At 34.1% G+C, this 27,848-nt stretch overlaps 1 protein-coding gene across 4 annotated transcripts in view; it reads left to right on the forward strand.

Moving 5' to 3' along the window:
• Positions 1-27,848, forward strand: part of LOC114327938 (luciferin 4-monooxygenase-like) — a 141,113-nt gene that overhangs the window by 110,775 nt on the left and 2,490 nt on the right. For 3 of the 4 annotated variants that reach the window (XM_028276654.2, XM_028276658.2, XM_050652771.1), the window contains one exon: positions 13,804-14,085. In XM_028276654.2, coding sequence (XP_028132455.2) covers positions 13,804-14,085 — 282 coding nt within the window. Of the gene's footprint in view, positions 1-13,803; positions 14,086-16,372; positions 16,447-27,848 lie in introns of all 4 variants that reach the window. The other variant, XM_028276657.2, reaches the window with a different exon arrangement.

The raw sequence follows: 27,848 nt of genomic DNA on the forward strand, positions 1-27,848 counted from the left end.
AATTAAAACAATAGCAAAATGTTACCAACAAGCTGCAATAGTTCACACAATTTCTTAAAAATGACACTAACCTCTTACTGACATTAACCAACTTAAAGCACCTTTGTTTTGTGTTTCTTAGAAAATGGTTTAAACAAAAACCAATACAAGTCATCTGTTAAAAACAATCAAAATACACGATACATTTAACACAAAAATGAATACAATTAAATTTATTTTTATTTACATAAAGTACCTCGACAACTATTATGGCCATTGGTACAAGAACATTAACATTAGATACATTAAATAACGAAAACATACATATTATAGTAATTATACAGGGTGTCCCGAAAATATTGGTCATAAATTATACCACACATTCTGGGGTCAAAATAGTTCGATTGAACCTAACTTACCTTAGTACAAATGTGCCCATAAATAAAGTTACAGCCCTTTGAAGTTACAAAATGAAAATCGATTTTTTTTCAATATATCGAAAACTATTGGAGATTTTTTATTGAAAATGGACATGTATCATTCCTATGTCAGGAACATCTTAAAACAAAATTATAGTGAAATTTGCCCACCCCATAAAAAATTTATGGGGGTTTTCTTCCCTTAAACCCCCCAAACTTTTGTGTACGTTCCATCTAATTCATTATTGTGGCACCATTAGTTTTTTTTTTCTTTCTTATTGGCTTTGGATTACTTGATCCATTCAGCCACGATAGATAATAAATTACTGTTTGCAACAATATTCCAAATATAATACATTGCATTACATAATACATTAGGTACATGTGCGCACATATAATACTTATGCACGCACATACATACATACATATGTAGAAGTGGAAACATTTAATTGACCAGTAGGTATACTCCTCATTCATCGCCCTAACCAACTTAAATTAATTTACAAATAATTAAATCGACAAAAAAAAACTACATGCTAATACTAAATACTAATACTAAATGCTAATAAATATATGTTTTTTTTACACAGCGATAAGGCTTCAACCCGGATCAACCCCGCGGAGGTTTACACCCTCTTTGTGTTTTTAATTTTTTTTTCTCTTTTTTATTTTTTTATAATTTATTATACTTTTTTTTTTTTTAATAAGATTTAATTTTTTTTATACATTTTTTTTGTATACATATTTTTTTGTATACATATTTTTTTGTATAATTTTTTTTTTTTTTTTATAATTTTTTCAATATAAACTTTTACACAATTCTATTCTTATTACCTCCTGCAAAATCTACTTAATGAACTTTCACAGGGAGACAATATTACATAATAAGGATAAACATAAAAAACAATAATTATTGCTAAACACATTCAACCGGACTCATTCAGTGCAAGTTAAATTTTCCTCTTAGTCCTTTTTAAAAACTTCCAGATGATTTGTTTAATTTTAGAATTTCTACGAGACAAATATAAAAGAGAAGCATTATTTTGTGGGAAAGGTATTTCTTCTTGACACCATTAGTTAAACACAACGTTTTTAAAACTTTTTTCCTCCTAGTATTTTTTCGATAAGCTAGTTTTTATCGAGATGCGGCTTCTTTTTTAATAAATTTACATAAAAATTGTATGGGAGTTTTGTTCCTTTAAACCCCCCAAATGTTTGTGTACGTTCCAATTAAACTATTATTGTGGTACCATTAGCAGATAAACACAGTGTTTTTAAAACTTTTTTGCTTCTTAGTCTTTTGTTGATAAGTCCCCTTTTATCGAGATGTGGCCTCTTTTTCAAAATATACCTATTAATGTAAATTATAAATAATAAATTTTCAGATTATTAACAGGTCTCTATAATCGAACTTAACCATATACAAATATGTGGTGGATTCGACCAATATTCAAAATATCTCGATAAACACTGTCTTATAGAAAAAGTACTAAGAGACGAAACAGTTTTAAAAACATTGTGTTTAACTAATGGTGCCACAATAATAGTTTAATTGGAACGCACTCAAAAGTTTGGGAAGGTTTAAGGGAACAAAACCCCCATAAAATTTTTATGGGGTGCACAAATTTCACTTTAATTTTTTTTAAGATGTTACTGCCATAAGAATGCCACATGTCCATTTTCAATAAAAATCTCTATAGACCGGGCAGTATCGTCGCCCCCGCTAGCGCAATTATTCCGATTCGATTTTTTTGCACAAACTTACTCAAAAAGAGGTCCTTATAACATATCCACAGGGTGCCGGGCAAAAAATTTTTTAAACAATTTTCTTTAAACAAATTCACAAAATTTTTTTTTTATTTCCAATATTTTTTTACATAATTTGGGTCATTCTGAGCAAAAAAGGTCTCTTGTCATTTTTCTCTAAAATTGACTGTTGTCGAGTTATACGCGATTAAAAATTTGAAAAATGCGAAAATGGGGAAATTAAAAAAGTGAAAAAATCAAGACTCAAATACCTTCTTCAGAGTTCTGAAGAGATTTTTGTCATTAATTTATTAAAAAGCTGTTATTTTTAGTTATTAACAATTAGCGCTATAGTCTAACTGTATCGTCGCCCCCGTTAGCGGAACAATTTCGATCAGATTTTTTTGCACAAACTTACTCAAAAAGGGGTCCTCATAACATATCCACAGGGTGCCTTGCGGTGCCGTGGTCGAAAAATTTTTTAAACAATTTTTTTTAAACAAATTCACAAAAATAATTTTTTTATTTCCAAAAATTATTTTTTAGATAATTTGGGTTAATTTAAAAGGTTTTTCTCTAAAATTGACTGTTGTCGAGTTATACGCGATTAAAAATTTGAAAAATGCGAAAATGGCCATTTCAAGGCTTCATAACTCGATTAAAAATGATTATTATGAAATTTAAAAAGTGACAAAATCAAGATTGAAATACCTTCTTCAGCGTCCTGAAGAGATTTTTGTCATTATTTTATTACAAAGCTGTTATTTTTAGTTATTAACAATTAGCGGTATAGTCCAACTGTATCGTCGCCCCCGTTAGCGGAACTATTTCGATTAGATTTTTTTGCACAAACTTACTCAAAAATAGGTCCTTATAACATATCCACAGAGTGCCGGCCGGTGATCGAAAAATTGTTTAAACAATTTTTCGGCCAAGGTACCGCCTGGCACCCCGTGGATTTATTATAAGGACCTCTTTTTGAGTAAGTTTGTACAAAACATCTAATCGAAATAGTTTCGCTAACGGGGGCGTTGATACAGCTGGACTATAGCGCTAATTGTGAATTATTAAAAGGAACAGCTTTGTGATAAAATAATGAAAAAAATCTCTTGAGAACCTTGAAGAAGGGATTTAAAACTTTGATGTGGCCACTTTTTGAATTTCATAGTGATAATTTTTAATCGAGTTATTAAGCCTTAAAAATGGCCAGTTTCGCATTCTTCAAATTTTTAATCGCACATAACTCGACAACAGTCAGTTCTAGAGAAAAATGACAACGAGACCTTTTTTGCTCAGAATGACCCAAATTATTTAAAAAAAATTGTTGGAAATGAAAAAATTATTTTTGTGTATTTTCCCTTAATTAATTAAATGATTGAGAGTACGTCTGCCTTTTTCTTCATTTAAAATGAACTCTCACATGCAACCCATTCAACATTTTGTGTATTTGTTTAAAAACATTGTTTAAACAATTTTTAGACCACGGCACCGGCCGGCACCCTGTGGATATGTTATAAGGACCTCTTTTTGAGTAAGTTTGTGCAAAAAAATCTAATCGAAATAGTTCCGCTAACGGGGGTGACGATACAGTTGGACTATAGCGCTAATTGTTAATAACTAAAAGTAACAGCTTTGTAATAAAATAATGCCAAAAATCTCTTCAAGACGTTGAAGAAGATATTTGAATCTTGATTTTGTAACTTTTTGAATTTCATAATAATAATTTTTAATCGAGTTATGAAGCCTTAAAAATGGCCATTTTCGCATTTTTCAAATTTTTAATCGCGCATAACTCGACAACAGTCAAGTTTAGAGAAAAATGACCAGAGACCTTTTTTACTCACAATGACCCAAATTATCTAAAAAAAATTGTCGGAAATGAAAAAATTATTTTTGTGTATTTGTTTAAAATGATTGTTTAAACAATTTTTAGACCACGGCACCGGCCGGCACCCTGTGGATATGTTATAAGGACCTCTTTTTGAGTAAGTTTGTGCAAAAAAAATCTAATCGAAATAGTTCCGCTAACGGGGGCGACGATACAGTTGGACTATACCGCTAATTGTTAATAACTAAAAATAACAGCTTTGTAATAAAATAGTGACAAAAATCTCTTCAGGACGTTGAAGAAGGTATTTAAATCTTGATTTTGTCACTTTTTGAATTTCATAATAATTATTTTTAATCGAGTTATGAAGCCTTGAAAATGGCCATTTTCGCATTTTTCAAATTTTTAATCGCGTATAACTCGACAACAGTCAATTTTAGAGAAAAATGACAGGAGGCCTTTTTAGCTCAGAATGACCCAAATTATCTAAAAAAAATTGTTGGAAATAAAAAAATTATTTTTGTGAATTTGTTTAAAAAAATTGTTTAAAAAATTTTTCGACCACGGCACTGCCCGGCACCCTGTGGATATGTTATAAGGACCTCTTTTTGAGTAAGTTTGTGCAAAAAAATCGAATCGGAATAATTGCGCTAGCGGGGTCGACGATACTGCCCGGTCTACTAAGAGTTTTCGATATATGAAAAAAAATCAATTTTCATTTTTTAATTTCAGAGAGCTGTAACTTTTTTTGTGTGCAGTATTGTATATAGGTAAGTGAGGTTCAATCTATTTTTGACCCCAAAATCTGTGGTATAATTTATGACCAATCTTTTCGGGACACCATGTATAACTTTAAATAATGTCTTTGATATTAAATCGTCTTGTAGAGCTGAGCGGTTTTTAAAAACGATATAATATGTAGTTTTCATGATCTCTGTAGGGTTATTGAGCATTTCTTTAATAGTAGGTTTCATTTCAAGTGATGTATATAGGTTGGAGAATGAATTACAGTCGGTGAGGATGTGTTTCGCAGTCAAGAAAACATTGCAATGGAGGCAAGTTAGACGAGTTTCTGAGGACATCAAGAAACAATGAGTAAGTTTGGTGTGGTTAATTCGGAGTCTTCTAATAATCGACGCTTCCCTTCTAGTTTGAAAGTCCAAGGAGAAATGACCAATATATGGGTTGGAGTTCATGTAGTGTTGTTTCACTAGCCCCACTAACTTTACTTAACTTTTTTTGGTTTTTGGACCTACTCTTCACAACCCAATAGGTTCCCATAACGCTAGAGTTACTGCACATTTAGCATACCTTGCTCCCCTAACACAAGGGATGTCATCGGGACCGGCAGCAGATTTTTTACATGAAGACAAAGCAAATTTTAGTTTATGTAGGGTAAAGGGGACGTTGATAAACATAACATCATTTGTAGTTGATAAAGAGGTCGAGAACCATTAAGAGTGTAAATAACTGGGAGCGGAGACCGTATTACTTTTATTGAATTTATCTTCGAAATAATATGCCGGTGTGTGGGAAATTACTTGGCTATCAGAGATAACTGAATTGTTGACAATTATGTGAGGAATCTTAAAGTTAGTTTTATTGCCTTTAATTTGTGAATTTGTTTTCCATATTTGAGTGAGGTTTGTATCGAGTCTTAGAGAGGAAGTGTAACTTTGCCATGAAGATCGTTTGCTTTGCTTGATAATGAATTTGGCTTTGGATTTAAGTTGTTTGTGTAGAAGAAGATTTTGAGGGGTTTTATTTCGTCGATATCTATTTAAACCATTTTTGGATAAACGAATGGTATTAGGGATCTGTACAATTTAGAACGTTTTCTATAACTTTGCATTTACCAAAAGTATGGGGTGAGCCTCAAATTCTATTATGGGCATTAAAGTCACCAACAAGAAGATACGGATGGGGAAGTTAAAATATTAAATCGACTAACTCTTCTTCATTGAGGGGGTGGTCAGGAGGGATGTATATGCTGCAAATAGTAATTTTGTTTGGACACCAAGCAGTAACCGCCACTGCTTCTAAATTTGTAGATTGAGGCACCACCGCTAGCTCTTGTACAGTTTATGCGAATATGATGATATCCTTCAAAGTTTTTAAGTTTGCCTTGATGGTCGGTTTTAAAATTTGTTTCCTGGAGACAAAGTATGTCGGGGTTATGAGAGGAAATAATCTTTTGAATTATTTCTAGGCGAGGATAAAATGCATCGTAATTCCATTGTATCATACTGAATGTAACTAATTATGAGAAGGAATGGAGGAGTCACTTGTGTTACCATCGTCATTGATCAGTTCAGTGAAATCTGGTTGATCGTAATAGAGTTTTTGCTTTCTTATCTTTACAAGACGAGTTATACGATTTTTTAAAGATCTTTTTTTGACTTTGGTATGGATTAGGACGAGGTCTGTCATTAACCCGCCAGTGGTCGCTATATGAGATTTTCTCTCACAGTTTCAAAAAATTGCTCACAACTTTTTTTCTGGGAAATTATACGCGCTGTGGTTCCTTCTATTCTTCTAACTATCCTTCCTCGACAATTTAATAGACTCGTCCACTCAGATAGTGACTCAGTTTACTTAGTATCACCATATTGTTGAGTCAGTGCGCTTCATGTGAGAGATTCTCTCATCAAGCGACCACCGGCGTCACCAACTGTGTATAAAAATTAATTTTATTTTTCTCCTTAAAACCTAAAATAATATCCTTTTATGATGTAATAAAAGGCGCCGCGGATGTGGTCTATGATATGAAAATCCTATATTCTGTTTCACGGGTTAGTTGTAGATGGTCATTTACCATATATTTTTCAATGTTAAATATTGGCGGCATCAATAGTCACATTTTATATAAAGATAATAATAATAAAACAGAAAAACGTCGTGTCTTTTTAAAGCAAATGGCTTTACCGTTGATGAAAGCTCATCTTTTTTGTAAAATTTTGTAAAGAAAGGCAAAAGTTGAATATGTGAGAGAAAATCTCACGCGCGACCACTCGCGTAACAACCAACCTAGCGACCAATGTCGGGTTAAGGATGGTACATCAGTGGTAAATTTAATATAATAGCTTCAGTTAGAGGGTCGTTGGTACCAAAGGAGTTTTCAAGAAATGCATAAGTTGCGTTACATTAAGTGAAAATTATTCTGGGTTATCTTCATATAGTTTATTAATAATAGAGAGAGATTCTTGATTAATTTTGTGACAGTCAAGATCAGTTGATTTGAATTTTTTTGCTTTCTTTTTGGCAGGTTTTTGTATAGAAATGGATGAGGTCTCGGGTGGAAATATTGAGTTAGGAATTGGAGGTGGAGTAGAAGTGGGTGATAGGAGTTGAGGTGAATCAAAGTTACTATCAGTAGAACATGGTCTTTTTTCGTCAATTTTTCGATTACTCAGCTCGAGATAGGAGTAATGTGAAGGTATTTGTTTGGAAGATAAGTTAGAAACATTTGGAAGAGTGTTACTAGTAGTTAAAATGACATGTAATGGTTGTTCAATATCTGATGACTTAATGGGTATCGGAGGGGGCTCAAGGGAAGCAGCACTGTCTTGAATATTAAGACATGACTCTGCAGTATGTCCAACTTGTCTGCAAAGAAAGCATTCTAGTTTATCGGTCGATATAAATATTCTATGAATTAAGTTATCAAAAGTAACGGTAGTTAATATTTTCAGAAAAAAATCATCACTGCTATGTAAGATATAGGTTATGCGGTGGAAACTTAAAACATGATCGCATTCATCAGCAGGTGATCCACATTTAACGTAAGAAACAGGAGAAGTAAGTATTAATCCTAGATCCTGAAGCGCTTTTTCAATTATGGAGTGAGGAATGGACGGACTTACATTTTTTTTCCTGGAAGCCGTCTGTCGTGAACCGGTTGTACTGCAGCCACTTGGCTTATTGTATATCTTCCATTCGCTTATGAAACCCATTCCAGAATTTTGGAACCCTGTACCGGCTTGTACAGGTCTAGTGGGTGGGTGCCATATATATTTGGAGTCACTTCGATGTCTTCGAAAAGTGTTTGCCGCCTCTCCGATCCAATGGCTCAGAGTCATGCAAAATATGGTTGACTGTTTCAAGTTCTCTGTTACAGAGTCTGCAGCTTAAGTCTCCATGAAACAGCCCCATTATATGCAGGTGACCCTTAACTGGCGCATGTCCAGTGAGGAAACCTGTTATGACTCTGAGCTGATTCCTGCTTGTTTTCAGCAGTAACTCAGCCATACTAGCACATGTCCGTCCGATATACATCTTGCCATGTGTTTGACCGGGTACACTCTCCCAGTGTGAGTTGTGTTATCTTCGGATCCAGGCTTTTTTTCGTTCGCGGACGGTGCTTTTTGGCACTCCCACAGCCGGCTCTGGACCCAGGTATTTTGTAGCTGATGCTCTCTTGGCAAGTGCATCAGCTCTTTCATTGCCGAATATGCCCCGATGACCTGGAACCCATATCAGTATAACACTGTTATGTTTTGCCAGTCTGTCAAGTTCTTGTCGATATTCCCACACCAGACTAGAGTTCACCTTAGGGTTTATAAGAGCCCCAATGGCTGCTTTGCTATCTGTGCATATGTTAACCCGCTGCAGTTCGAATGCCCTCAGGTTGTTTTCTCTTGCACATTGCAAGATTGCAAAAATCTCTGTCTGAAATACGGAGGTATATTTTCCCAGTGGAATATAAATGTTGAAATTTCCACCACTACAGAATATTACTGCGCCCGAACCGTCTTCAGTTTTAGACCCGTCCGTATACCAGGTGTAACCCTGCAGTCTGGTTCGAGATTTTCCTCTGTCCCATTCGTCTCGTGGGCAAATGTCCACTTGAAAAGGTACTTCAGGCTTGTATCTTGATGTCATATGGTCAGAACTCATCATCCATTCGGCATCATTAGTTTCATTCGTTATTCTACTATGTCCTGATTTAATTGGTACGTTGCTCAGGTTTTCTCGCAGTCTATAATATCCCATTCTCGCCTCACCTCTTATTGTTATAAGTAAAGGAGGGATATCCAGTAGTGCCTCCATAGCTGCCGTAGGTGCGCCCCTCATAGCCCCTGTGATCCCGAGACAAGCAAGTCTTTGCACCTTGCTTAATTTGATGATGGCACTTTTTTGTTGCACTTTTGGCCACCATACCACTGATACATATGTAATTGTGGGTTTTACCACTATGTTGTAAGTCCAATATACTATGTCTGGTCTCAAACCCTACATTTTTCCTTGAGTACGTCTGGCTACCATTAACGTAGTTACCGCTCTCTTCGTTATTCTTTCTATCTGCTGATTCCAAGTAAGTCTTGAGTCTAATATTATCTCGAGATACTTTACTTCACTCACCAGATTTAAATGTAGACCATTTAGACTTAGAGGACCCAATTCCTCTGAATTCCTCCTTTTAGTTAAATGTCATGATTTTTTACTTTAGAGGACTGATGTTAAGACCTACATTTGAAGTCCATTCTGTAACTATGGTCAGAGCCTGTTGCATTCAATCTCTGACTGTACCATTAAATTTTCCGTGGGCTAAGATGACTAGGTCATCCGCATAGCCCAGAACATGATGTCTATCGTTGTCGAGTCTAGCTCGGACATTACCTTAGAAACGGACTTACATTAGAAATTAACAACCTTTTAGTAGGTGAAACCAGTCTGCGCGTTGGAATAACTGTTGAATTAACTGGAATATTTTGATGAGTACTTAGAAGACTATCAACTTGCGATGAAGAAGACAGGTAAAATACATATACGACCATGGGAAATTCTAGATGCAAAGTGTACGTTTTTGGGTTTAACAGTACTACCGACAACTTTAATGTAATCAAATAGTACAGTATTGGGCAGAGAAGACATGAGGATCGCTTGGTCTCGAAAAGGCACAGACAATGAAGGCAAGGGAAGCGGTTTTGTAGAGGTAGCAGCTGCATAAGATTTGGCAACAGAAGTATTATTTGTATTTTTGATATTGGATTATATAACAGAAGTTGATGGGTCGGAAATTTGTGTGTGAGGTAAGTTTGAAGTTGGGGTTGACATGTTGTTGTGATCCTAGTTACCAAAACCACAAACAACTAGTTATATTAAAAAAACGGGGTAATAAGCTCAGATTACAGACTGTAATTCAGTGATAGACTTATTTATTTCTCATACAAATGGTAAATCAAATAATATCCACCTAACTTCCAGTCGGCAGTCAGATCACAGTACTTCTCACTATAACATTTCAAATATGTTAAAAACTGGTACTAATCCGGTATTAACTAACGATCTGCACTTTGTGAATACCAAAACGTGAATCAAAATACCTTATTTTTTATCGAAAATCGATAAAAATTAATAACTTTTCGGAACAACTCTGAAAACTTGACTTGTAGGTCTATCACACTTAATATAAGTGTGATAGAAATTAAAATACACGGAATTTATGGAATGATCACGGACCTGTTGCTAGGAAATATATGTTTTATCAATACCTTATTCACAGAAGAAAACGGAAAGAAAGACAACGATAAAATAATTATAGGCAAGTATGGTGAAGAAGCAACCAATAACGACGGAGAAAGATATTATGTACTACCTTCATTTATATCCTCACCCTTACTATTGTTAACTTTGTGTCCCAATTGGCTGCTATCCTGGGCCAGATGAACGCCTTCATGTAGAGATTTTTCCACCAGAGTCTTCTGCCCTCTTCATTTGGTCTGCCCATCGTATTGGAGATCTTCCTCTTGGTATTCGGCTTAGTCCCCGTAATTTTGGCTATACCTATGGCTGAAGTAATTTAGATTTACTTTTTTTAGAGCTTGTATCTTATATGAAGCTCTTCCAAAATTGACAGGTTGGTTATGTGTTCTGTCCAGAACTCGCGTAAAATTCTTCTCTGCAGAACCAAATCTCAAAGGCTTCGATCTTACTTCTATCGATTCGTTTTAAATAAATATTTCAGCTGTGTATGTAGCAAAGGGAAAAATTAGGAGATTGGTCCACTTGAGCGTAGTATTCTTGGTTATTGTTCGGTCTTTTAGAAATTAGCCACTTGGTGTAAGTGGACTAGATTATTATTTGCCTTGTCTAAAATCATTATTTACATAATTAAAACGATCGAAAATATCTACCAGGAGAACACAATAAAAGTAAAAGTAGATGAAGAACTAACTGACCCAATTGAAGCTGGTAATGGGATAAGACAGGGAGATTCCCTGAGTCCTCTGTTGTTCAACCTGATCATGGACGAAATAATAAAAAAGTAAGAACAAAAAAAATACCAAATGGAAGAAAAGCAACTTAAAATAATCTGCTATGCAGACGACGCAATACTAATCTTTCAAAGTGAAGATGATTTACAACGTATGCTGCACGAATTTAATATAACCGCTAGAAAATTTAACATGTTAATTTCCCCAAAAAAGACTAAATGCATGGTTATAACAGCAGATCTAATAAGGTGTAAATTAGAGCTGGAGGGTCAAATAATAGAACAAGTCATGGAGTTTAAATATCTAGGCATCACACTATGCAGTTACGGAAAGCTCGAAACAGAAGTGGAAGATCAGGTGAATAAAGCAAACAGAGCCGCAGGTTGCCTGTATGAAACAATATAAAGAAATAAAAACATCGGAAAAGAAGTGAAAGGCAGAAATTACAAAACAGTCATCAGACCAATAATGACATACGCGGCAGAAACACGACCTGATACAGAAAGGACAAAAATAATGCTAGAAACAGCAGAGATGAAAACATTGCGAAAAATTGATGGTAAGACGCTGTGGGATAGAGCTAGAAGTGCAGATATACGAAGTAGATGCAAGGTGGACAACATTAATAACTGGGTGAAAAGCAGAAGAGTAGAATGGAACGACCACATAAGCCGAATGACAACAAATAGAGTAGTAAGGACGGCGTGAGACGGTTCCTCAATAGGAAGACGATCAGTGGGAAGACCAGGAAAAAGATGGAATGACAACTTACTGGAGGCACATTGAAAAACAGACAGAGTAATGTCTATATAAAAATAAGAAGAAGAAGACAATCATTATTTTTGGTTTTACGGTGTTGATGTAAAATCTGAATTTTCTGGTTATCCGGCTTAGTCCTACAAAGTCTTTAACCACATAAAACATGATTTAATATAGTGAAGAAAATTTAGAAGACACTTCTCTGTCAGATCTGGTGTTGTTATTTAAGGGGAAAGGGTTGTATCGCTTTAATAATTTACCTTAAATCTTCTGAAATGGATGGCGTGACGATAATATTCATATTTTGCTTCAAATTACGTATATCTTACGTAAATAATTTATTATTAGAAATACGCAGATTATCCGAAATTAGACCACTTTCCTCTAGTGCAGGATTTCTCAACCTTTTATGTCTGGCGACCCACCTTCTGGTGTTTTCTCCATATTCGCGACCAATACCTCACCTATGATGATATAAATGTACGTTATTCAGCTACTGTAAGAGCCCCGCCGCGACCCACTAGTGGGTCGCGACCCACCGGTTGGGAAACGCTGCTCTAGTGTCTTAACAATCCCAATTTAATTAAATAAAATAGCATACAGGGTAGCGAGAAAGTATGAAAACACGGTAATATCTCGGAAACCGCTAAAACGATTTCTATATTTGGTGGGTAAGGGTCTTCTAATGCGGCCGATATTATAGTGGTAATTACATTGTTGTCAAATTTTCTTTTTTTCTGGAAATCTAATGAACTTTCTTATTTTAAATAGAACACCCTTTATATTTTTTACGTTTTGAAGTACTTAAGACATATTGATTATTATTTTCCATGTTATATTCTCCATACCTAAATACCTAAATAATCAAATTATTGCTACATTTATTAAAAAAAAATTTAACAAATTATAAAAATCAATTTTTTCGGCTCGAGTAGACATAATTTTGGATTCTTTGGATCATTGGGAACAAAAAAGGTCTTTTGTAATTTTCCTCAAAAGTTAATCGTTTCCAACAATTTAAAACTGAAAAAATCGAAAAATGACGGTTTGCAAGGTTTAAAAACACAAGTAAAAAATATTCATTTTGAAACAACGAAGTATCTAAATTCAAGTTCAAACCTTATTATATCAGATACCGATCCGATAAGTGATTTGGTCTTATTTGATTTTAAAATATTATTTTTTAGTTGTTAATGCCGTCCTGTTATATGAGCTTCATTAACAATTAAAAAAAAACAATGTTTTAGAATATAACATGCCAAAAATTCTTATAGGGCTATAAGAGAAAAAGGTTTGAGCTTGAATTTAGGTAGTAGGTACTTTCTAATTTTAAAAATGATTTTTTCACTTGTGTTCTTTAATCTTGAGAATCGTCATTTTTCGATTTTTTAAGTTTTAAATTGTTTATAAATCGGAAACGATTAACTTTTGAGAAAAATTACACAATACTTTTTTATTCCCAATAATCCAAAGAACTTAAAATAGTGTCTGCCTTTCCAGAAAAAATTTAATTTTTATAATTTGTTAAACATTTTTTTAATAAATGTAGCAATAACTTAGAAATTATGGCATTTAGGTGTAGGGAATATAACATGCAAAATAATCAGTATTTCTTAAGGACTTTGAAACGCAAAAAAATACAGGGTGTTCCATTTAAAATACGAAAGTTCATTACATTTCCAGAAAAATGGAAGATTTGATAACGATCTAATTACCACCATCATATCGGCCGCATTAGAACACCCTCACCCACGAAAATTTATAAAAATCGTTCAAGCCGTTTCCGAGTAATTACCGTGTTTCCATACTTTCTCGATACCCTGTATAATTGTTATCACTATTTTTTTTATTTAAGTTATTTTAAAGATCCAGAGAAAACATTACAATCAAGAGAAAAGGGATATTTCAGAACTGGAGACATAGGTATGTTTGACGAACTTGGCTGGTTATACGTTTTGGGAAGATTTGAAGATATGATTGAATTTGATGAATGGTCTTTGAGTCCCATGGACATTGAAGAAGTGATCTTGCGACATCCTGCCGTAAAAGATGCAGTTGTTGTTGGAAACGCTAAAGAAGTTGTCGCACTGGTAAAAAAATATCCTGATGCGAAATTTGAGGAGTCCGACTTAACACGGTAAGTGTTCGGTGTTCTTTATAGGTATTTTATTTTTGTATTTCTAATTTTTGCCATTTTACTCCCTTTTAACAGTTTGTTGTTTTTATCTTTTTATTTGTATAACACATATCAGACTTCTCTTCAAATGCAAATCCATTAATGGATGCTGGCGATCACATTTTCCATTAACTCTCTGTTACTTGCAATGTGTATTAGAGATTGTATGTCGTTAATCTCTGTATGTTGTTTTCACCTATTCTACATCATTCAAAAAATGATGAAAACGTTGAATTATCCACGCAGTGGCGTACTGAGCATGGTTCCGCGGGTTCCGCGAAACCAGAGCCCGTGCCCCGCAGGGGCCCGCTCAAACACGCTGTTTGTTTCTTTTTTTTTTCTAATTTGATGGGGATATTTTGAACTACACAAGTAGAAACTAGGAAATATAACTGCTTAATAATTTTTTATTTTTGTGTAGTTACTTATAAATAGAGCCTGGATTATATGCAAAATGCATGTCTGTGCATAAACATGCACCATATTTTTGTGGGTTTCTTTATACGTGCATATGCTATTCATATTTATTTGATTAAGGGTATATTGCGGCACGTTTTGATGTATTGGAAAATATTGCATAAATAAAATAGTTTCCTATATACTATATTTAGATAATACTAATTGTATTGAACTGCACCCCTACAACTCCCTTAAATTTGGCAACCAGGAAATCCTCCTACGTCTCACATTTTTTTTTTCGAGAGTTTTCCTTGGATTATGAGTCTTAGCAGGGAATAATTTTCTCCTCTCATTATGTAGCCTAGATATCCCAGTTTTCTCGTTTTTGTTATTTTTGTTTTTGATTCATTCGCTTATGTTCTATAATAAAAGAGATATGTCCTTTTATATTACAAATGAGGTTTGCTAGTTGCTCTTTAATAACAATATCATTCCAAATCTCGAGAGCTACTGTTTCTACCTCTTGTAAGGTTCTAGGAGGTGGCAAACGCTGTCGTAGTCTTCTGCCAATTATGTCCCACAAATCTAGAGTGCTATGTATTAAGAGTATAAGTTAAAAATGAAAATTTTATATTAGGACTTTTCAAAGTTTTTTTACCAGTGATGAAATAACTATTACAACAAATATGAAAATGGTGACAAAATATGATTAATAAATTAGTAATTAACTATTTTAGTGTCTACTGTCTACTTTGGTAATACCTTATTAATTATATAATTCAAAATATAGAAAAATCCCGAAAAATCTTTTTTATGACTTATACTCTTAGTACATAGCACGTGAGAAATGTTCGGTTGGACTATGATAAGATCTGGACTATGCGGTAGCCAATTAAAAATCCGAAGATTTACCTGTTGTAAATTTTCGGTTACAGTTCGTGCAAAGTCACGTCTTGCAGTATCGTGCATTAGCAAAAGTGTTACCAATATAAAGAGCCGATAGCATGTTCTTCGCTATGTTCTTCGCTATGTAAGGTGACTGCTTAAACGCACTCATTGCGGGTCAAATTCCTTGTAGCGCGTTCCATTTCCACCAAAAACAAAAAATTACGGGCATAAATAATAAATCTACTAATTTTTATAACAAACCAGACACTTTGGACTGTTAACAATTTGACATTTATTAAATTGTAAATTTGTCATAGCTTACTTTAGGCTTGTTTATTAAACTAAGCAAAAAATAAGGATTTATTGCCGAAAAACATGGCTAGTTGTTAAAATACCTAACTTTTTTATTTTTCAATAAAAGCGAATGAATTAAAAAACAAAATGTTAAGAAAACGTGATTCTATAGTTAGGTTTTAATTTTAGTATTTTATAAATGCTATAATTCTCCACAGGGTGTTGCGAACTTTGAGAAAAAAACTCCATTTTGATTTGTGCACCCGGTATACAATGACGATTCACCTGTCTAGCAACAATATTATTACAGCGATATTGTTAAAGAATAACGCTATAACATATCAGAAAAATCACTTAAATCGAACAACAAGTTTAGGGAATACGAGACATCAAAAGGTCCCATTTTTAAGGTGGTGCGTTAATTTGGCTATTTAGTGTAGGCGTAGGATGATTTTTTATATTTAATATTTATCAAAAACTTTTGATACACAACGTGCGTTTTCATTGGGCGGGGGGCCCGCATCCCAACTGGAACCAGGGCCCGCAGATCTATCAGTACGCTACTGTATCCACGTTCATCTTTCCGTCCGTCCGTAATCAAATCTCCCCCGTTATTATAGAAGACAAAGAAAAAATAAGGTGTCAAATACAGTACTTTTTTTAATAGCTTTGGATTGAAACAGTATACTTCAGTTAAGAGTCCCGGTTCTGAGAATCTGAGAATCCTGGAGAGGTACAACCGTAAGTGACAGATTTTATATTTATCGTTTAAATGGGATATATGATATATCATTCGACCCGTCTTGATAAGAAGGAACCGAATATATACTTCCGGTTTTGATATCACTTTTGGTAAAAAGTTGTGACCGGAAGTTGTCCAAAAACATCTCAAAACTATGGTCTGTTTTTAAATCAAGAAGGCTAATTCAAATTTACCTCGCCGTAATGCTTGTTTATAATTGGTCCAACCTCAGGCAAGTTTACTCCACTGTTATGAAGTTTTGACACTTATGAAATTTATGAAATTTTGACACGAATGGCATTTCACAGGTTAATTAGGTTATATCGGCGTTTTTTGTGTTTTCTGCGTTATTCCTTTAATTTTCAGTCTTATTTTATATAAAAGTCGTTGTCTTTAGAAGTGTTTAGCTACGTATTAGTATAATATAATATGTATGGATTACCGTCGAAGACCGATACGATCAACCAAAAAAGATGTATTTGGTGATTTTTCTATAATAAATCTACAATCAACATGCAGTAGAAATAAACAAATCAAGACACGTTAGATTCTACTAGGAGCACTCCCGAATCATAATTTACAATGTATATACATTGTAAATCCCAAATCATGATTTTCAAAGTTTCACATTGTAAATTATGATGTGTCTATGTGGATTAACGTGTCTATGTTTGTTTATTTCTACGGCATCTTGATTGTAAATTTCGTATAATGATTTTCTTGTGTGTAAATTTGTCTTTTCAGTTTACCCCTCCCGGTTTAAAATCAAACCATAGACATATGATATATTAATGAACGCGAAGACACTTAAATTTTTTTAACCGTCTTTATTTATAATATAGTTGCTTCGACTGAAATAAAGAACTTATTCACGTGGGTAAAAACCTAGGACTTATGAAGTCCAATCCCTTGTTCCAATTTAATAAGGTTCTTACTAAAATGTTTAACAGCTGTTATAAGTTATATAAGTTAAAGCTTTATTTAAAAGCTTTTAGTTACAAATTACAGTTTTTGGCTTATTTACTAGATCAAGACAAAACCTATTATTGACTCGAGTTTGAACCTTTGTACCGTTAACATCGTATCGAAGACGAGCTAAGTACCTAGTTATCAAAAAGCAATTAGCAGAAAATTTGTCGCTTCAACAAGTAAATATAAATAAAAGTTTATTTATATATACCTAAGTTAAGTTTTTGTGAAAGTGGTACATACAAAAAAGCAGTAAGTGATATACGGTATATTATATACACGTAAATTTTTGAAATAGTAAATGTTTTATTGTATTATAATGTACAATGACCGTATATATATATATATATATATATACGGTCATATATATATATATATATATATACGGTCATTGTACATTATAATACAATAAAACATTTACTATTTCAAAAATTTACGTGTATATAAATATATATATATATATATATATATATATATATATATATATATATATATATATATATATATATATATATATATATATATATATATATATATATATATATATATATATATATATACCAGTAACAGTTTAAACACATTTTCAATTTTATTGCGATTTATACTGACAAAACTGGATTCCGTTCCCAATAGGGGACAGGGCCGCACTCACTCTTGCGGGTGATACCAGTTCTTCCAAAATGATCTCCACCGAAGCAAGCATGGATCAACAATCTCAACAAAACCAAATTTCACCGAAAAGCTACTCAGCAGTGACAAATCAATTTAAATTCCCTTCAAGACAGCTAGCACTAGTCTTCAGTGGCATCGAAAATACTCCACTTCATGACTACCTAATCCCTCTCGGTAACATCGTTCAACCTAAAAATATCATTTTTGCCTCCCGCCTTTCCAACAAACGAGTTTGCATGTACCTTGCGAACAAAAATATCCTAGATGAGTTTTTAGATAACCATGGCCAAATCACTATCCGAGGAGAACTTCTAAAGGCTAGACGACTTATAACACCTGCCGAAAGAATTGTTATGTCACAGGTATGCCCGTCCATTCCACACCATGTTCTTGAAAAAGAACTGCAAAAAATCGGTCTACATCTTGTATCTCCCATAACATTTCTAAAAATCGGCGCAAATCTTCCCGAGTACAGCCATATCCTAAGCTTTCGACGGCAAGTATATGTTAGCCTCACAATTTAACCATCCCAAGCACCATAACAATAGCATTCGAAAACACAAACTACACAATATTCTTTTCTCAAGATGGAAACGTTTGCTTCAAATGCAAAAAACCAGGACACGTGGCAGCAGCCTGCACCGAACCTACAAACATATCTGCGACCCAACAAACTCCACTAAGCTCTATAACTTCAAATACTACAACTGTAGCCGATTCGGCTGCAGAAACAGCAACAGCATCAATTCCTACGCAAACCCTTACCAGTACGACTAACCAACCTGAAACGTCCCAATCTAATCAAACTCCAACCACGTTATCACACCAAAGTACCTTTTCACAGCATACTGAGTCAAAATTACCAAATCTAAATACAGAAGTGACCGAAAACAAAGAAACTCATTTAAAACGCTCTATAAGTGAAGTCGTCTCTCCAGAAACCGACATTACACTTCAAGAAAACCCATTTGTAGTACCAAAACCTACAGCAACTCGAAAGAAACCAAAGACATCTAAAGTTGAAGAAACAACGCATTCCAATGTATCCATTTTTGGCATGATATATCCTGCCAAAACCTTCATCAATAATCACGAACCACCATTTCCGTTGAACTGCGATCAATTAGTCCTCCTCCTAGAGAGCATAGCTGGCTTATCGAACCCCATATTCTCAATAAATGACTACACTTCTGATTTGAGAGGTCTCAGTGACATGTTAAAGAAGATCCGTCCCTACTTAAAAGAAAGATCAATAAAAACAAGGCTGACCAACTTGAATAAAAAAATACTTGCTCATCTTGGAGAGGTGAGCTCCGGATTAGAAAGTGATACATCACAGTCATCATATATTAACAGCTTATATTCTCCTTTTTTACTTGCAACGAACTATTTGCTCTGTATCGCGCCCTGAAACAAGCAAACCTGTCAAATATTTCTGTTTCTCACCGACTCACCCAACTCTTTCCTTGCAATGCAGCACCTGTATCCTAAAAGTCCTTTAGAGAAACTAATAAAAACTGAACTACAAATTGCACAAGAAAACAACACGACTCCGAAATTTATATGGATCCCATCACATATTATAGGAATTATCGGCAAGGAAGAGGCAGACAGAAGTTTCTCGTAATGCAGCATTAAGTGCAGAATTCTGAATTAGTGTGCGAGTGTGTATGTAATGATCTCAAAACGTTTTTCTTTTAACAAAAAGTGATTGGTCAGTGGCAACGCGAATGGTTTCTGTCGAAATCTAATCTAAGATCAGTAAAACCAGACACACGACAGTGGAAAACAAGTGCTAGTTCAAGGTTTATTCAAACGATTCTAACGCGCCTACGTATAGAATACTCTACCAGCTTTATCAGGAGAATACTGTCCAGTAAAAGACTTACTATCTAATCTAAATCAATATTTTTGTACCAAATCTAGCTATTTGTTATTTGTTAAAAATCATTGCTAACCTTTGTTTAAAAAGTAATGCCGCTAATAACCTGTTGGTGGATGCGGTAAATTTTCTTTAATAAAAAAAAACCTATAATTCTTCTTCGTCTTCCTTATTTATTCTAGACTAGTCGCCTGTTTTTCATTCACGTATATCAACGCTCAGATAGTCGCTCCGCCTTTAGTCGGGGTTGGCCTATACTTTTCCGTCCCGTTCGAGATTTATCTCGAGCTATTCTTATCATTCTCCTTTCTTCCATTCTGCTAATATGTCCATTTCACCCTTTTTTCCTATTTAGCACCCAAAAATTAATATCCTCTACCCCACATGTATAAGAACCGAAAGGTAACGCCTATCAAATCTCGAAAGTTACAAAACTTCGGACACATTATGCGAAACGAATCTACAGTAGATATGCCCTCCTACAAGCTACCCTACAAAGCAAAATAATTGGAGAGCGAGGTCTAGGAAGAAGAAGAATATCCTGGTTTAAGAACCTTAGACCATGGTCCAGTACAACATCTGTGCGGCATTTCCGCGCTGCTACAGTTAAATAAAAATTGCAAAATATTCATCACGGATAGGCTATTGATGTAAAAGAGTAATACCACATATACTTCATGTTTTCACTTGTTTTTCTGTTCAGAAGAGTCTGTTCAGCTATGGCATGAAGTACCTTCATTTCTGTTGTTTCAAAAATCTTCTAACTTTTGTTGTTTCTGGTCTGGTTTCTGCGGTATATGCCATTATAGGCCTTATAGCAGCAGCCTTGTATATTCTATTTAGCCTCAATACCAATTTTTTTTATTATGCCATATTGTATTGTTTAAACTGCCAACTAATTTTGTAATTTTGTTGCTCTCGTTGTTTATTCTCTTACTTCTGCTTCAACGTAGCCATATCCCTGATAGTTCTATGCTTACATATTTAAACTTTATCTCTTGCTGGAAAATTGGGCCATTTACGTCGAGTTTAGATCATACATATCTCTTTAATATGATACATTTTTTAGCGGCTTATATCACCATGTTGAACGATTTGGCTGTGAGGTTAAATTGATATGTGAGTCTTTGAAGGTCGTCCTTTTTTTCGGCAACGATCGCCGCGTCCTCAACGATTGTAAATCATGTCATCATATCCATAATCCAATTATCACATCATCCATAATAATGTTGAAGAGCAACCGGTCCAGTGACCCTCTTACCTCAGCTGCTAATGGAATGGTAGGTGTTTTGTTTATTTTAGCTTGAATTTGACTCCCTTTATATACACACCGGCAAAATTAGCCGAACACCTTAAAAATGGGACATGTTTGATGTCTTGAATTTCCTAAATCAGTGGTCCGATTTAGGTGATTCTGTTAGTATGTTATAGCCTTATTATTTAAGAATATCGTTCTGATAATATTGTAGCTAGACAGGTAAATATCATTTTATACCGGGTGTACCAATCATACTGTGTTTTTTTCTTAGGAAAGGGAAAAGGAAGTTTGGAACACCCTGTGGAATATTTTAGCATATGCAAAATATTAAGATTAAAACTCGATTATAGAGTAAGGCTTTCTTAACATTTTCCTTTTCGATTCATTTAATTATGTGGGATAATAAAAAAGTTATATGCGTTAACAACTATCCATGTTTTTCATCAATAAATCCTCATAGTAGGGGAGGAAAGTATGCTAAATTTGCAGTTACTCGAGCGTTATGGGGACCTATTGGATTGTGAAGAGTATGTGCTAAAACCAGAAAAAAGTTAAGTTAAGTTTTCCATATAGTGGGGGACTTTTCATTTTTTAATTTAATTTTCCATTTGAAACAATCGTTTTTTTCCGATTATAGTGCGATCTATCCATAATTCAAAAAAATGTGTCGAATAAAAGTTGCTTATTTTTACGTAAGGAATCCAAATCTGAAATAAAAATTGGGGGCTCCTATTTAAGATTTTAAAATAAATCCCCCACCCCCACCTCCGTGGGGGCTCATGTTTGGTGCCATTCGATATATTTTTCAAAAATATTGAATACGTGTATTTGCAGTTTTTCGATCTGATGTTCATTTTTCGTAGATGTATATAAAATTTGTAAAAAACATGCAAAAATAAATACTGAATATTACATACTTGATTCAAAATTTATTTAATACATCTATTGAATTACTTTAGGCTTGTTTATTAAACTAAGCAGATAATGATGGTAGTGGAGCCCAAGCGGGTATTTTTGTAGTTACTCGAGCGCATCAGATTATCACATGGGGAGAAACCTTGTACCCTGTAAATGTACCTATACCATATTATATTGGTTCTTAACACCGGGGAATTCATTAAGGGGAGACCGAAAAAAATCTATTCTTAGAAAAACTCGAAATCGTCAGATTAAGATAAGGTAAGTTAAGCACATGCAAAATAGTGTATATTTCAAAAATCTGACGATTTGAGCGGGGCGTAAAAAAAATGGGCGAATCACAAAGTTTCACAAAAAAAGCGAATATTTCGCGAAATAAACGTCAGATCGAAAAACTAAAAAATACATGTTCAATATTTTTCAAAAATCTATCGAATAATACTAAACACGTCACCGCACGGAGAGGGGGGGGGGTAAATTAAAAATTTTAAATACGATATTTCGCGAAATGAACATCAGATCGTAAAACTGCAAAATACACGTATTTAATATTTTTCAAAAATCTATCGAATGGCACCAAACACGAACCCCCACGGAGGTGGGGTGGGGGTTACTTTAAAATCTTAAATAGGAGCCCCCAATTTTTATTGCAGATATGGATTCTTGCCGTAAAAATAAGCAACTTTTATTTGCAACATTTTTTCCAATTATGGATAGATGGCGCTATAATCGGAAAAAACGATTGGTGGAAATGGAAAATTAAATTAAAAAATGGAGAGTCCCACACTTTATGGAAAACTTATCTTAACTTTTTTTGGTTTTAGCACTAGCATCCACTCTTCACAATCCAGTAGGTTCCCATAACGCTCGAGTAACTGCAAATTTAGGATACTTTCCTCCCTGCTATGAGGATTTATTGATGAAAAACATGGCTAGTTGTTAAAGCCCATAACTTTTTAATTTTTTAACATAGCAAATGAATCAGAAAAGAAAATGTTAAGAAAGACTAAGGCTATAATTAAATTTTAATTTCAATATTTTATATATGCTAGAATATTCCACAGGGTGTTCCAAACTTTAAGAAAAAAACACAGTATGATTCTTACTCCCGGTATAAAATTACCTTTACCTGTCTAGCAACAATATTATTACACCTATATTCTTAAATAATAAGGCTATAACATACTAAAAGAATCACTCAAATCGGACAACAGGTTTAGGAAATTCGAGACATCAAACATGTCCCATTTTTAAGGTGTGCGGCTAATTTTGTCGGTGTGTGTATTTTAAGCTAAGTTTTTTTTTGTTCTTTACTTTAACTTCTGGACATAACTATAGAGTTTTCCTTATTGTTCTATTGCTGTTGATATCTGTTGCTAACTGATGCAAAGATATTCACACGCCGCATCTTTGTTTATCTTTAAGATTTTCCCAACTGAGAACAATTCCGTTTTTCTTCGTTATTGGCATTGCTTTAATTTTTTCTATAAATCCCTTTTCATAAAGCTCTTTTATTATGTTGTCTTATAGTTTCTCGACATTAACGTTTTCTGCTTCATCTATTGGTTTTATTTTTTTTAGATCTGAATTTTATTCCGATTTTTCCTAACAGCAGAGGATGGTCAGTACCGACATTAGCGTTCTGAGTTTAGTGTTCTGATATCCTGAACTTGTAGTGGATCCAAGGGTGAATGTGTCCATTAGTCACGATGTTATCGATTGTTGGTCTGAGGTTCCTTGTGTTTGTGAACATAAATTTTTACTGAGTTTGATAATCATACATAGAAGGAATTATTTATGCGTATTTCGATGAAGTCACATATCTTCTTCTTATGGTGCCTATTCGTTACGGATGTTGGAGAATGAAACGGCTATTCTGACTTTGTTGACTGCTGCCCTAAACAGTTCGGTAGTGATCACAATCATTTACGCAGGTTTGAAGCCAGGATATTGTTGGAACAAGTCGCTGGCAAGTGGGATTCTAGCACCACCCTACCCTTCTGCGTGTACCACTGGATACTGGAACCACAGACTCATAACACTGTGCTCTTTCATCCGAGACAACTACTGACAAAACCTCATTTAAAACATGCATTATGTGCATGCGGATAAGCCTTTTACTACTGACTTATAGACATGCAAAATACGCCATACAGAATAACCTCAAGATAATGTTATCGTCACGTATGCTGAGAGCATTTAATCCGCGACTTAATTACTCACAAAATCACAGGTTTAGATAGAAGATGATTTCATTTCCGGCAAAATAACAAATTGCATGCGAAAGTTGCACTTTTTAAAATGCATTTTGATGTTTGTCGATACGGCACTCTGATTAAAAGATATCGAATTTTTACCATCGAGTTGATACAAATTTTAGTTAAAAAATTGATTTCGCGCACGTAATTAACATTCAAAAGAGCACGTCACTTCAAGCGTTATTTCTGATATACACATAAAATGATAAAACGTTTTTGTTCGAAATTATTTCAGCTATATTACGTGTCCGAAAAAGTTTTGCTACGGCTTATAGACTCTTGGGAAATGGTGTTTTCCGTTTTTACGACTACAAGGGGGTGTTTTAGGGGAAAACCCGTGTGTATGATTGGCAAACTCTTTTAAAACTTTTTTGGAGTCCCAAAAATTGACATCTTGAACAAAATCCAGCTTGTTTGTCAGTTTTTATGCTAAAAAATGGTAAGAATTACAACAGAACTTATTTTAAATTATATATAAAAAAAAGATTGTTTTTGTCTTTTGTTTGGACCCTAAAGATGATTAAAATCAAGAGAAAATTCAAATTATAGCAGCCAACCCAAAGCGCGCCCTCATTGGTCGTGACGTCATAACTTATACTGTTTGAGGTCCGCGTCATTAATTCATTACGTTTGATATTCGGTTATTTGTTCTAATATTTTTATGGTGTATCTCAGTTTTATAAATCTTGATATAATTCCTGTGAACTACGTAGAGAGGTTCAAAATTATGAAGTAAATTCATGTTTTAGAGAATAGGCCACTTTTTAGGAAAGTCCCGAGATAGGTCGATTTTTATTTTTAAATTATGATTTTTCTTAGTACAAAGATAAATTACTAGCCACTGAGATGGACTTTTGGAGAAGGTCAGCAAGAAGATCTAGACTAGAACACATAAGAAACGACGACATTAGGCAACAAATGGAAATAGAAAGAACAGTCATAGATGACATCGAAAGACAACAGCTAGTTTGGTACGGACACGTAAGACGACAGGAGAATCCCCTAAAAGTGTTAAAATGGACCCCAGAGAAAAACGAAAACGAGGAAGACCAGCAACTATATGGATAAAGGTCATCTCCAAGGCGATGTCGGAAAGAAATCTAAGAGGAAGACTGCCTCAATAGAAAGGAGTGACGATTAGAACGGTTATATGCGTAGAACGTTATAAAACCGATATAATACCTATATAATTATGACTTTTTGACATCTTCTTCCTTCTTGTATGTAGGCTTTAAAGCCTGTTTCTTCTTCAATATTAGCCTCCCAAACTGTTTAAATTACCGCACCATCTTTTCTTGGTCTGCCAATACTTCTTCATCCATTTTGTGACTATCCCTTGTGACTATACATTCGTACTATCCTATCCTCTGCCATTCTACTAATGTGTTCGTTCGACTTCTATTTCCGTTTGGTCACTCATCCATTTATATCTTCTACATTGCATGCTCTTCTTATGTTTTCCCTTCTCTCCCTATCCAACAGACTTTTCCCTGATGTTCGTTGAAGTATTTCCATCTTTTTGCTATTTTGTCATTTAAAAAAATCATATGTTACGTCATCACGCCTAAATGGATGACGTCACAATTATGGCGTATATGTTAGAAAATCATATTTAAAAGTAAAAATCGACCTATTCAGAAATTTTTCTCCAAAGTGGCATATTTTTGAGAAAAAGGAATTCATTCCATAATTTTGAACCTCTCTGTATATTTCATGATATTTGAGTGTTTTTGTTAAGACAATTCTTTTACCCGTTGTCCTAGGTGAACGACAAACGCGACAACGCGACACGACGCGACGCGACGCGAAAATATCAAGTAATGGTTGTATTTGTGTATGGCCTACGTTTTCGGGTTAATCAGTCTACGACAAGACGTGACGAAGTGCGAACTTGATTTGTTCGCGACGAGACACGACACAGTGTGACGTCCCATTGCTTTTTTCAATTCAAATTATGCTACGCAATAGTTTATTAAATAAATAAAAACTAATAATAACTATATAGTACCAGTGTTTTTTCATTAACATACCTTAAAGTCAGTAACAGCCTCTCCTAAATAGAATTTGGTTTTTGAAAATTACTTATTGATATTTATTGATAGCTGTTATTAATACTGAGTTTAACAGCTGCAATGATATAATCGAAAGTGAATAAGCCACAATACTCTTTAAACCAACGTGGATTATTTCATTAATTTCGGATATAAATGATTAAACTCTCCAAATTTACTCGTTCTAAATATATGACATTTGTTGTCTTTCTTTTTCGTTTATGGAATTTTTTAGCTAAGTATTTAAAATATGAATTTTCTAGTAACACTGCCGTATACTTCCCCACACTTAAGAATAGGAATGAATAATTAACATCGTCACGTTTGTCCTGGTTTGAGTGATGGAAAGCGACGCGATGCGACGCTACATAAGCCACACGTCGCGTGAATTACTGGTCGCATCGCATCGCAACGCATCGCATCGCGTCGCGTCGTTTTCCGTCGCTCACCTAGGACAACGGATCAGAATGACCAAAGAGGGTTTTTAAAGGGCAGTATTTATCCATTATGTTATTATTATAAATAGTTTATTTTAATTTTATAGTAAACACGGGTCCATAAAAATATTGTACCTATAGGTAAATATTATTCAATCTGTAATGTACCTACATTTACCAAAATATACCAAAATTTATATTTTATTTGCTTTTTGTTCAAAATACACTTGATTTATTCAATTATTAATTAGACAACAGACATTAAATACTTACATAAAAATTATTTTCACACACATAAAGACCTTGAGAATAAACTAATAGTTATTTATGATATAAGTGTTAAAAGTACACGTTTAAGGCACGCCTTAAACGTGTGCCTTAAAAAGTGTAAAAAGTGCCTTAAAAATGTACTTTTTAACACGCATATCATACAATATTTTTTCTACAAACGTAATTACAGGACAATATCTACAAAAACTTTTACTTGAACTTGACTGACATTCCATTTTTATATTTTTTTGACATTACATCAAAATTGTCTATACGGTCAATACGAACTGCAGTGCCTTAAAAATACTTTAAAGCACTAGTGCCTTAAAGTAGTATTTTTAACGTTCGTATGGAGTGCTAAAAATTGCATTTTTAACAGGGTTGTAGAAAAAATATCTTTAACGTCCTTTCAATATGCATGTAACAACTTTAATAAACGTCCTTTCTTATCGATTGGTAATCTAATAAATAATTTATTGGAGGTTTTAATGGATGTACTTTAACACAATGGTACTAAACAACACTTCTATTATTGAAAAAGGCTGTATGACTTGTACACACTTCTAAGTAGGTCAAACTGGCAAACAGGTGTATGTTCTCAAAAAAATTGATAGTGTGTAATAGTATATTAAGTATGGAGAACGCTAAGGGTTTTATACCGATCGAAGACAATTGTTTGGAGGAGG

This window comes from Diabrotica virgifera, chromosome 6, assembly GCF_917563875.1.
Source record: "Diabrotica virgifera virgifera chromosome 6, PGI_DIABVI_V3a".
Classification (NCBI taxonomy): domain Eukaryota; kingdom Metazoa; phylum Arthropoda; class Insecta; order Coleoptera; family Chrysomelidae; genus Diabrotica; species Diabrotica virgifera.